Source organism: Mus caroli, chromosome 18 (assembly GCF_900094665.2).
Source record: "Mus caroli chromosome 18, CAROLI_EIJ_v1.1, whole genome shotgun sequence".
Lineage (NCBI taxonomy): Eukaryota > Metazoa > Chordata > Mammalia > Rodentia > Muridae > Mus > Mus caroli.
In genome coordinates this window covers 80,904,780-80,917,997 of record NC_034587.1, presented here as the reverse complement: position 1 = coordinate 80,917,997, position 13,218 = coordinate 80,904,780, and the positions used below count along the sequence as shown (strand labels likewise).

At 38.0% G+C, this 13,218-nt stretch overlaps 1 protein-coding gene across 1 annotated transcript in view; it reads left to right on the top strand.

The window, feature by feature from the left end:
• Positions 1–286: 286 nt before the first annotated feature.
• The window catches only part of C18H18orf63 (chromosome 18 C18orf63 homolog), a 37,172-nt gene continuing 24,240 nt past the window's right edge, over positions 287–13,218 (top strand). Inside the window, exons 1-6 of the mRNA XM_021150331.2 lie at positions 287–420; positions 1,565–1,643; positions 3,248–3,304; positions 7,013–7,124; positions 7,673–7,714; positions 9,085–9,161. Of these exons, the coding sequence (XP_021005990.1) occupies positions 287–420; positions 1,565–1,643; positions 3,248–3,304; positions 7,013–7,124; positions 7,673–7,714; positions 9,085–9,161 (501 nt within the window). The remainder of the gene's footprint in view (positions 421–1,564; positions 1,644–3,247; positions 3,305–7,012; positions 7,125–7,672; positions 7,715–9,084; positions 9,162–13,218) is intronic.

Sequence of the window (13,218 nt, the reverse complement as noted above, 5' to 3'; positions counted from 1 at the left end):
AAAGCACTGAACTTTATAGTAACTGGATAATTGCAGGTGAATATTATCTCAATAAAACTCTGCTAAATACAAGTGATTAGAGATGGTGAGAAACCGTGGAGGTGAAGCGGTGATGTTTTTGTGGCTAAAGTTTACTAATTTACTTTTTAATTTTCTTATTCTAACATGACATCAAATATTATCTGCTGAGTTGGTGTTGAAGCCTGCTGGCTAAAACTGTCTATGCACTCTTTACTCTCATTTGTTTTTGAAGGCCTGGTTCCTGAAACACAGTCAAGAAGAAAATATGAATGAGTCCAGACTGCAGTCCCTGTTCTTCATCATCCTTCCAGATTTACACAAACTCTGCTCTGTCCAGATAATACTGAGTAGCAGGGTAGCAGAAATAGACATTAGAAGTGCTCAGCTAAAGATGTGCAGGTGAAAACATAGGCTTTCTGTCTAAGCTTTTAAAGTTTAAAAACCCCATGGTTGCTATTGTAGAAGGTGTTTCCTCAAAACATTTATTAAATCTGTATATACACTTTGAAAGCAAAGAACCCGGATAAATTGGATTTAAAGAGGGACTTAAAATACCTGAAGTGGATATCTCTCTGTTAAGCTTTTCTACTTCTGACATCTTCTGTGCTTTATTTTATTTTATTTTATTTTTTTTAATTCTTGGGGCTAGAGAGATGGCTCAGCATTTGGAGCACTAGCAGCTCCATCAGAGGACCTGAGTTCAATTCCCAGTACCCACATGTAAGCTCACGACTGTCTGTGACTCCACTTCTATGGCATCCAACACTCTCACAGAGACATACATGCAGGCAAAACACTAACGCACATAAAACAAAAATAAATTTTAATTCTCTATAAGACTTAACTTCATAAATTAAGTCAGGCTCCCCAAAACTTAGAGATAGAGATACTCAGTAGTGAAACTTTACTATCTGCTCTTTATAAGACACTTAAAGATACTAAAACACTAATATAATTTTCATACCCAAACAGGACAATGGATAGTATTTCTCTAAGAATTATCTTGTAATGTCTGACCCAAGATAATCTTTAATGAACAGCTCAGCTGAAGCCTGATTATTAAGGATTCGCATTTATTAGTTCCTTTAATTGAGGTCCTCAATACAAGACTATATATTTAAATAAATATCTTTAAATATAAATTTAAAGAATAAAACCTTTAAATTTTCTAGGAGTGAACTGGGTGTAACAGAGCATACCTATAATCCTAGCAGTCTAGAGGCTGAAATTTGAGGATCTCAAGTTAAAGGCGTTCTAAACTCTACAGTAAGATGCCTGAACAGAACAGAATGCTCAGGGCAGAATGAGAAAAGCAGTCTGGGAGTGCACCCTGTATCGTATCCCCCCAAGTGCATCAGGAAGTCTGCAGCCTCCCTGTTTGGGTGTAATTTAGTTATGCTTACTGCAAATTACCTCTGAGACCTTTGAAATTAACAAACTAGGTAGGAAGTGAGATTTTTAGACTATTTCTAAGTATTCCAGTAACATACAACTATAGACGTAGACAAGTTCAGTTAGAAAATAAAGTATTTCTTCTCCACAGGCAGTTGCTACTTTTGCATGAAGATATTCTCACAGCACCTGTGTCTGGAATATTAAACCAAATTTCAGTAGTGATGTCGGTTAGTATTACTGATTATTTGAAACAGTATTGGTAAGCAGTAATGCAAGTATGACATCAGAAATTAAAGATGGTTTACAAGGATTAACTACCCCATATTTTTGTTTGAGTGAATACCCCACTAACGGATGTGTCTGATGTTTAAATCTATTTTGTGATTCTAAATTAATATTTAACTTTATCTGGCATAAATGCTGAGGTAGAGACCACTAGTAAACAGAATGTGTTATACGCAATATCTAAGACACAATTTGCTTTAGTGTGTTTTATCAATATTTTAATTATAATTAAGTATCTCATCTCAGTAAATCAACTTTTTGTTATTCTCGGAGAATATCATATATGCATATAATTTTTTTCTGTCACATTCTCCCTCCACCCTCCAGTTTTTCCCTTCAAATCCCTCCAGATATAACCACTTCCTCTTCCCAACTTCATATCCTCTTAAAAAAAAAAAACAATCCACTGACTCTAATTAGTGCTGCCCATACATTTGTGGGGCTGGCTCGTCTACTACATAGTCACCTAACAGGTACCACACCCCTAAAGAAAGCAGATTCTCACTTCCCTAGAAACCATCACTCAGTAGCTTCTCAGCTAGATGTGGGACCTCATGTGTCCCTCATATTCATGTTGGCATGCTGGTTGTCTTGATTTTGTGCAGGCCTACACAACTGCTATGACTTTGTGAGTCCAGTCACCCTATAACACCCAGAAGCTATTCCACAGCAATCCTCCCTGATCTCTGTCTCTTACCATCTGTCTGTCCACCCCCTGGGATGTCCCATGAGCCTTAGTGTAGGGAGTATGATATAGTTATCCCATTTAGGGATGAGCAGTTCATAGTCACTTACTCTCTGCACACTGACCAGCTGTGCGTCTCTGGTAGTCACCATCCACCACATGAAGAAGGGTCTGTGGTGAGGACTGATAGCTGTGCTAATCTATAGGTGCAAACATGTATAGAAGACAGGCTGAGACCCTGCCTGTTTAGCAAAACCGTATCTTCTAAGTTAAATAATACTCTTTAAACATTTAAATTTAAACTTCTATTTAGGTCCATGTCTAGACAGAATGTGTTACTCATGGCTAAGCATGTCTTGTATACTTAAAAGGGGTCAAGTTTCACGTATATGACATTTATTTGCTTTTTGTCCTTTATATGACTTGAAGATCATGTCAATATCAGGCAGCTTCACCTTGACCATGTACCTGTCACAGATCCTACTTCAGGGAAAAAGTGGTTACCACAGTTTCTTTCTTTAAATGGATAGAGAATAGATATGTAAAATGGTAGTCAGAATCTATGCCCTCAGTTGTATTTGCTTAAGATCTTTATATGTGGGGCTAGAGAGAGAGCTCAGCATTTAAGAGCAATTACTGCTCTTCCAAAGGTCCTGAGTTCAATTCCCAGCAACCACATGGTGGCTCACAACCATCTATAATAGGATCTGATGCCCTCTTCTGGTATGTCTTTTAAAAAATTAGCTAGAGTGGACTCATATAAATATAATAAATAAACCTTTAAAAAACCTTTATATGTAACAATACTTTGTTTTGTGTCTATGTTAAGTTCTTTTTATAAATGTGGACTTTCTGTTATAGATACCATTTTTTAAGTCTGGGAGACTTAGTGCCTATATTGAAAAATACGGAGCTAAGGTATGTATTTAGAATAATAATAATATAGATGCTATATTGGTTGTATATTCTACTTCAGTGTCCCAGTTTGCTTTCTGTTACTATGATAAAACACCATGACCAAAAAGCAACTTAGGGGAGAAAAGGGTTTATTTGTCTTATACTTCGATACCACAGTACATCAGCAATGGAAGCAAGGCGGGCAATCAAGGCAGGGACTGAAGCACAGACCACAGAGGAGCTCTGCTTTCAGGCCTGCAGCGTGGCTCACTCAACTTGCTTTCTTACATAACACAGGACCACCTGCCCAGGGGTAGCAGCACCCAGTGGGCTGGCCCTCCCACTTCCATCATTAATAATAATAATAATAATAATAATAATAATAATAATAATAAATGATCCACAGAATTGCCTAGCAACCAATCTGATGAAGACATTTTCTCAGTTGAGGTGTCCTCTTTCCAGATGACCCTAGTATATGTTAAGTAGCCAAAAATAAATAAATAAATAAATAAATAAATAAATAGCCAAAGTCTAACCAGCTCAGTTAACAAACAAAACTTGTAGTATCTTTTTCACAAGTTCTTGTTATGCATGGGAAAAGACCAAGATTTTTGCAAGCAATTATTTTGTGCACATTTATGGAGACACAGAGAGAAATTAATGGATTTTCTGAATTCTCAGACAGGAAAGAAGGTGAAATTCTGAGAGATGGCATCATTGCCACAGTGACATAACTGACATATAGAGAAATAAAATTATAGATTGTGTTCTACTAATGGTGAGCTTCTTTAAAGATAGAAAGTTGGTGTGGGGGTTGGGGCCGTACATCACAGCTTCAGAGGGCTGAGCACACTGGTGGGAAGGTGAAGAAGCTGAGAAGAGCTGCTCTTCTTGTGTCGTCCCCCCCCCCCCCAGGTGGGAGGAGAGAGGGAAGGCCTGCGCTCTCCTGCTTTCTACTCTTTCCTCCTGTGTTTCAGCCTTCCCTCATCTGCAGCCTGTGGGGATGGTACAGCACCGCCCCTCAGTAGGTCCCACCCCTCAGTTGTTCTCTCTGAAATCCTTGCAGACACACCCAGAAGCCTGTTTCCTTTCAGTACCTGTCAAGTCGGTCAATCTGACAGTTAACATTATCCATCACAGCCATGGATCAGTTAAGATACCTGCCATCAGGGATCATCTAGTGAAAAACAAATACCGCCCCCGCCCCCTCTTTAATAAAATCCTATTTCTGGCCAGGTGTGGTGTCACATGCTTCTAATCCCAGCACTTGAGTAGCAGAGGCTAGCCTGATCTACAGAGTGAGTTCCAGGACAGCCAAGGCCCAGAGAAACCTTCGCTCAAAAAAAATTTTAAAAAATGAACAAAATAAACGAGAAAACTTTTTTTAGAAGAAGTCATGTCTAATTTTATTATTTCTTCCCTCAGTGTTTTATGAAACTCATCCATAGGGCTATATGAAATTTAGATTCTGAAAGTTTAACTGCAATTTCATTTTAACAGGAAATAGGGATATTATTTATTTCAAGGATTTAGTTTTCATCTAAACTTTCGAAATTGCTTTGGTAGTCTCTTAGTTTCTTTTGTTATAGAATCTGACATGATGTATCCTTTATGACTCAGCATTGGTTATATGTGTGATCTTTTGATCTTTTTTCTTTTCTTTTTCTTAGGTTCTGATCAGTCTACCTTGAGAGTTAATAGTCATAGATGAGAAATTACTTTAATCCTGCCCGGGGTTTCTACCCCACCGTAGACTTTTTAGTTCTTGGATGAAAGACATACTCACAGCCTTTAATAAAGGCTGTGAATAAATAAAAAAAGAACTGGACAGCTGCCTACTCTTCATGCATAAAATCTACTTTCCTATCAATAACCCCAAGTTATTACTTACTATTTACTGTGTATTATCTCAGCTTCTCTTAACTCCAATAACTTCTCTTAACTGGGCAGCTGCTTCTTCCTCCTCCTAACCCATGGTAGCTTCTTTCCTCCATTCACCTTCTTCTTTGTCATTCCTCTCCAGCCCCAAGCCTGGGAAACCTAAACCCCACCTATGTCTCTTCTGTCCAGCTATTGGCTGTTGGCATCTTTATTTACCAATCAGAAATAACTTAGGGTAGGGTCACAGGGTCTAAGTGCAGACTCCAGGTCTTGGGACGCATACTTCACATTACAGTAGCTAGCAAAGGCCAAGCCTCAGCAGGGGTTAAGGAGGGGACTTGGTTTCATTGGTTTTTCTCTCTTGTTTTACCACTTTGTAGTTCATTGACATTTTTTTTGCTTTCAGTTTATAGTATTCCCTTTCTTCTGCTTAAAGTGACCACTGACGCCACTGAGTTGAGAAGTCATTCTTTTCTGACATGGACATAGTTAGAGTTGTGCCTGTTCTCTGAGTAGTCGTCCCTTTGACTTCCTAACGTGTTACAAATAGGTTGTAGCATCTCCAAATGGGGCTTTCCCAGAGATCTTTCTGCTGATGATTTCTCATCCTGTTATTGTTTAGGAAGATATTTCATAAAGCTTCAATTTTTAAAAACGTCTGAGATAAGAGTATAATTTATCATGGACTTAGTAAACATCCTTTGTCATCTTGACAAGAATATGTATTCTGGTCTTATTGTATTAAGTAATCTCTAAATGTGAAATGGGTCTCGGTGCTTGATGATGATAAATCTACTAAATTCTTGTTGTTCTCTCTTTGTGTAAATTACTGGGATCAGGGCATTGAAATCTGTGTAACTGTGGATTTCCCAGTGATTAATACTGGAGGACACTTCTTGGCGCTCTCACTTTCCTGCTTGTCTTTATTACAGATTCCAATAGAAGTTTTCTAGATTTTTACTCCACAGTGTTTTATATGTGTTTTAGAGGGAGGCTCCACAGCTTTGGATTCCATTCTAACCTTCAGCAATTCCCTCACATGTGTGCTAATCCTTACTCAGCAGAAAACTCAGGGAGCACTGTGCTGATCTGCAGAGCCATCTGTCTCTTCTCTGCAGAGCTGGCCTCTCCAGCACTTCCTAACTACTTTGACTCCCTGTGGACCCTCAGCTCTATCTCTTCAATTCCCAGAGACTAACAGACTCACTAGACTGCTTCTTCCATGACTACAGCCTGGAAACACACTTTGTACAATAAGCCAGTGAGAGTGATGGGGAATGTTACCCTCTATAGAGGGTAATTTGTTCCATAATGTCCAGTATTTGATGAACCATTGTTTCAAAACCTTGCCTATATTTTTTTTCTTTTGAGACTTTAAGTGGGAGGATAAATCTGATTCCTATTGCTTGGGAGTTAGCAACGAAAGCCTTAATATTAAAGATTAATTTTGAATAAATGGATATGTATTTGATTACACGTGTGCTTTTGTGCTGAGCCATTTCTAATGTTAAACTATAGGGAAAATAAACCACAATATCATTCTGGCTTGAGTTCCTCTGTGTGGAGCAGGATGCATGGTTGGATGCTCAGCACAGCTCTTGAGTTTAGGCCCAAGCATAAGCAGGAAATTGGGCAGATAGCTTTGCCACAGTGGTAGCTTCAAAGTGAGTATCTCTTTAAATTCTTTAGCCATATAACTAAACAGTACTATCTGTAGGAACAACTATAATTTTAATCTAGAATTGCTTAGTTTATTGGATGTTAATATGAACCTGTAGACATTACCTGAGTTTACAGATACATAGCAATTTTCTCAATTTGCCCACCTTTTCTTTGATGTTTTAGATGGAGGCTCCACAAAGAGTAACTCCTGCAATTCTTCAAAACTGCCTTTCGTACTCACTCATGGCTAGACTTGCTCCCGCCTGGAATAGGACAGGTCATCTCTTGGTACAAGGTGACTTTGTGTTTGCCAATCATTGAGACTTTTTGAGCTAGGTTACTTCTAGTGTACCTCTGGTTTTTATTTCAAGGATTCTTACTTTTAGAGAAGAGTTTTAGCTCCAACTCTAAACATTGTCAGACAAGCCCACAATAATCTTCTTTCATGGGGATAATATACAGAGTCCTATTGATGCTGCTTTAAAACGCTTTTATTATTTAATACTTGATACTTAAGAATAAATAAGTTATGAAGGATTTGATAAAATACACACAGAATGTCAGTATAGTTGGACCTAAAGAGCTATCCTGAATTTTTACTGAAGTCTGATGGTTTTCTAAATATTTTATAGAAAGACATAAATTTTTGAATGAATTATTGGTTATCTTGGTCCTTTTCAGCAGAGAGATACTTTTTGAATGATTCTATTTTCTATGTGCTATCATTACATATTTGTTTTATAATCTTTATAGCTTTGATACTTTTTCTTCAAATGGTTATATTTATCAATAATGATTATTTCAGTATTATAATAATATGCTATATCCTGTGAATTTTTTAAGGAAGAGATTTTCTTTCTAATGTGGGAAAACAAAGTGCAGTTGGTAAGTAAAAATGTATAAAACAATAGACAAAATATTAATATGATTAACAGTTGTTTAAAAACCTGTTAGGTTTTTGACAATTACTGTATGTCAGAAAGTACTAACACATACTTACAATCAGAATTTCACCCAGAAAGTTACTTCTCATTCAAATATATATACATATATATATGTATATATTATATACTAGAGGAAAAAATTCACTTAATTGGAAGAAACGCTGTATTTTAATTTCTCTACTTAAAAAAAATGATGCTGAAGATCTTTAATTCTGCAAGTATTTGAATATATTTTCCTAAATTATATTATCAAAATTGTATTTCTTACATTGAAGCTTATTTTTATTAGAATTTTATTTTTATCCTGAAAATGCTTTCTAAAGGAACATGACTAATCTTAAAGATAGACTGTATTGTAACATCCAGTCTAATTGATTGTTGCATAGTCGCACTGAAGAGAGGTTGCTCCCTGTAGAGGAGTGCTGAGGTAGCAGAGGAGTGGGATCATAAGCCCCCAGCAGGCATGAGATCGTGTCAGGCTCCCCATCATTGAATATAGTTTTCAAATCCTCATCTGTAATCCACAGCTAGTGCAGCAGAGTAGCCTGTCCTGCTGAACTGAGTCTCCTGTCAGGCCCTGGTTATGTGTTTCAGTTAGACAGTACAGTCACTCTGATCTCACTCCAGGTGAACCAGTTTGCTACCTAAATTTAGCTTCATGACACTGGCTTGAGACCTTGTTAGCAAGACAATAATTTAGAAGAGCAAATTTCTTGGGATTCTGTTAGATTGTTTTCATTTGTTTAAATGTAATATACCTAGATCAAACTCAGAAATTTTGAGTGTATACTCACTAAAGTCTCACAGAGTAAATGCAGCCTCCTCACTGTTCCATAGCTCAAGAAATAATGTGGTCGGCATCCCTGAAGCTCTCAAAGCTCTCTTCAGATGCCATTCCTCTGACATGCCAGCACAGCTTTGTTTATGAAGCTTGGTGTGAGACCTCGCTGGAATTTAGTAATAGATGTCAGATTTGCAGCAACCAGTTAGTGAGTGTCCTTTAAACTGTAGGAGGTATTATTTTTCTTACTGTTATCCTGTTATAGGACCTCCCCCCACACACACACATATCAAATTGTTTCAAATCTTTGTCATAGAAGTGTAATTTATAGACTATGTGTAATTATAAGTGTAATTTATAAACCTATGGTTCACTATTTGAACTTAATTATATGTATAAAAAACTGTTCCTAATGTATACACTGATATACATTATATATACATATATAAAGTAATATGCGTTACTGTAAATGCTTTATTTGATAGGATGGAATACTAACTCCAGAAAACTTATGGTTAATTCTTTTTCAGTATTAGACATCAACGTAACAGAAACACAAGTTTGTCTGAGTATAGAAGTCTATACTATCAGATTGCCACCAGCTGAGGTACAAAATATTTGATTTGTATAAGTTCCTATATTTACTATATGATTAATATATCTTATTATTATAAATTTGCTGTTTGATGTTCACTGTTAACATGGAAGCAGATAGAAAGGATTTCGTTACCAAAACACGTGCAGTATTCTCTCTCGTGGGTAGGATAGACATGCACACAGACACATACTCATGTGGACACAGAGGGGGACTATGTGGAGGGAGAAGCAAGAGGAGAGGACCAGCAGGAGAACAGGGTGGACAAGAGAGACTCGTGGGGCAACTGTGAACAAAGTGCAAGTAGACACTTACACTAAATGTCTTAGTGAAGCCTGTCATTTGTGCTAACATTTAAAGGGGCTTAGTGGTTGGTTGTTTTTCCGATTTGTTTGTTTGGTTTTGGTAGTTTGAAACAGTCTCACTTTCTAGCTCAAGCTGGCGAGCAGTTGGTATCTGCCTGGCTGGCCTTAAACTTTTAAGTATCCTCCTACCTCAGCCTCCTGAGTACTAGGATTGTAGTCAAGAGATACCATGCCCAGATTGTTAGACTATTAATAAACAAAATGCATGGTGATAATTATTTGACATGTCTATATTGTTCTAATTTCCTCCAATATCATTTTTCTCAATTAACAAAGGTTTTATCATATTATTCCTGTCAAAAATGTCACTACCTTATATTGCCTCAGCACCAATTTTGGCTGCTTTTTCACTTCTAGATATTAAAAAAGTTTTCATGTCATGGTAAATATGCTCATCTTCTGTCCTTGACACTCTAGAAGCATTTTTGCATCTCTTTTTCTATGTGAATGCTTTCTGTCTTTGTCTTCTATATTACTAATTCGCAGAGCCTCTCACATAGAGCCTTCTGCATTAGTGGTCACTCTGTACATGTTTCCCTTACTGGGCGCCATTGGTTCCTCAGTGAGGAGGAGGATGGAGGAGGAAACAAGTGTTTCTGCTGTCCACGATGCATTTGACAAAGCCTAGAAGCTGTTTTTGGTTACCAAGGTGTAGAGAAGGAGGGTGTGATTTGGAGCTGGCGTCCAGCAGGCAGAAGCAAGGCATGCTTCTGAATGGGCTATATACAGAGCAAGCCCACCTCTACCCCAGCAAAGAATTACTTGACACCAAGTGCTAATGGTGCTGAGTTAAACACTTCTCTGGAAGTTCTATTAGAGAGCACAGCTTCTCATACCCTTGGCCAAAGAGAGCTTCTCTCTATCAGTAAAGGCTGCTCAACCCAGCGTGAAGCTTTCGGTAGGACACACATTAAATGGTGAGGGAGGAAGGAGACACCTGCCTAGCCAATCAATCAGCCAGCCTAGTCAGTCCTGGTGATTATGGGGTGACAGATGTTGTTGCTAGGTGCCACTCCCTACTCCAGCTTTTCTTGTACACGTCTCTTCCCAGTGTTAAAAGTGTGCTGTTGTTCTCCAGCGACTACGTAATGAAATCCCAACCGCTTCCTATGATGGATGAGGTCCTCATCAGATGGATCCAAGCTTTCCTTATCTGTAGCATCTAGCAGCACTTCTTCCCGATAGCCACTGTTAACTGCTTCTCCAAGGCAGACAGTCCTCCATTCTTCCAAGTTTCGGTTCCAACTGTTCTTTGAACTCTCAGTATGTGTTCTCCATGATCTTTCATGATCACCACCTGTGAAGACTTCACAGCTCTCACGGTTCATCTCTCTATGTTCACACTGTTGTTTATATGAGTGCATCATTATGCCGGGAAGTTTTAGAGGAAAGGCTCTGTGTCTTTCTCACCTTTCTTTCATAGAAGCTACACAACACTTGTCAGTCACTGCTGCAAAATTTTTAGGAACTGAAGCTCGGATGGCCGGAAAAACCACCTTCTAATTTAAATTATAGATGATTTCAGTATTTAAAACCACCTTCTAATTTACATTATAGATGATTTCAGTATTTAAGTAGAAATTTCAGTAATTTTTAAAAACACTGATCTTTGATCTTTTTTTAGAGAACCTTTAAAGATACTTTATCATGATTCATTATAAGAAGTACTATTTCAGACCTTATTTTTGTAGTTAAAAATCCACACATTTCCCCCTAGTAATAGTTATTTCTCCAATTTCAGACTGTGTTAAACTATACTATTTTTCTAAAACTCAGATAAGTGTCTAGATAGAAATTTGTGTGTATAAATTGCCACAAATTGATACATTCAGACTATAATTTATACACGAGGGGCACGTTTCTGAAAGGCATTACATAATATTAACTGTTGCCTTAAAGTTTTAATTATATGGAAAATAAGCACCTGGAAACAAATTTGTGCTTATTCTATAGTCAGTTATTTATTGAGTATCATTAAGTATGTGTACAAAGTGTTTCCGCCCAAAGATTTTATTAAGGTCAGAAGAAAAGCCAGAATAAAGATGAGAACATTTACAAAATACTCATTAATATTTGTGTACCTAAAAACATTTAGAGTTGGCTTCAAATCACATTAACAATTCTCAAATACTCATTTAATAACAGTGCCACTTTGAGTATTCTACTTAATATCGCTTAATCTCAGATTTTGTAAATTGGAGAGAATGGTATGTAGCTTGTACAGATTTGATCGGGTTAATGAGGTAAAGTACACCAAATGCTTCCTATGGCATAGACACAGAACAGAAGATCAAAATTGTTATAACTGAGCAAACTGAGACATGCGTTAAATAGCTGTTGTAGGTCACAAAGATAGTGAGAGAATCAAGATTCAGAGTTTTCCTTTCAACACTGCTAGTGTCATGGTTTCTCTACTTAGCCATAGTCTCCTTGGTCACATTTGGGTGCCCTTTGGTAGAATTAGATACTGTCTTAGCCATTGTTCTGTTGCTGTGGTGAGACACCTTGACCATGGCAACTCTTATAAAAGAAAGCATTGAATTGGGGGCTTGCTTACAGTTTCACAGGCTTAGTCCATTAGCAGGAAGCATGGTAGCAGCATCAGGGAGCATGGTAGCAAGCAGGTGCAGTGCTAAAAATGTAGCTGAGAGCTACACCCTGATACACAAGCAGAGAGACACACAGAGAGACAGACCGACAGAGACAGAGAGAGACTTGTCCTGGGATGGGCTTTTGAAACCTTAGAGCCCACTCACAGTGACACACTTCCTCTAACAAGGCCACACCTAATCCTTCTAATACTGTCAAAAGTGTCACTCCCTGGTGACTTTCAGATATATGAGCCTGTGGGAGCCATTCTTATCAAACCACTACAGATACCTAGTATCTGTGATATATATTGAATAAAAACAATAGTTAAATATTGTTGATTGGCTAGTGGTAGAGTTAGATACGAGCTGTATTACTTTAAGACTCAGATGAAAGATGTCTGAGCAAATTTGACTTTGATGTCATCGAAACGTGTACACTATTTTGTACCATTTAGTTCTTAAAGCCTCATCTCTTTCCTTGGTTTCTGAAACTGCTTTCTCCAAAGTCCAGTCCTCTTGATACATGGCTTTTCTCTATCTTTTGCCACTTGTATATCACTGTTTTCTAGGTTTCATTTCAGCCTAAACACGAGTTATCTTTTACATGTTCTTGTGTAGTTGTGACTGTGTCCTTTTCGACCCTTTCTCTTGATGACACACTGCATCACTTACTTTTCTGTTGCTGTGATACAACACCTTGACCAAGGCATCTTACAAAAGAGTGTATTTGGGCTTATGGTTCCAAAAGGTTAGAGTCCACAATCGTAGAGCAAAGCACAGCACACTGCACAGCTTCAGGAACTGACCTAACTGAGATGATGAAAGAAGAAAGAGCAAACACAGACACGTGCACAGAAAAGACAGGTGGAGTCAGATGGGCTGTACTCAGTCTAATGGAGGGCACCAACTGTAGCAGGAACCTGGAAACAAAGAGCATTTACTCTATACATCTGTGTCAAGGTGGTGTGTCTTAGTCAGGGTTTCTATTCCTGCACAAACATCATGACCAAGAAGCAGTTGGGGAGGAAAGGGTTTATTCGGCTTACACTTCCATGCTGCTGTTGATCACCAAAGGAAGTCAGGACTGGAACTCAAGCAGGTCAGGAAGCAGGA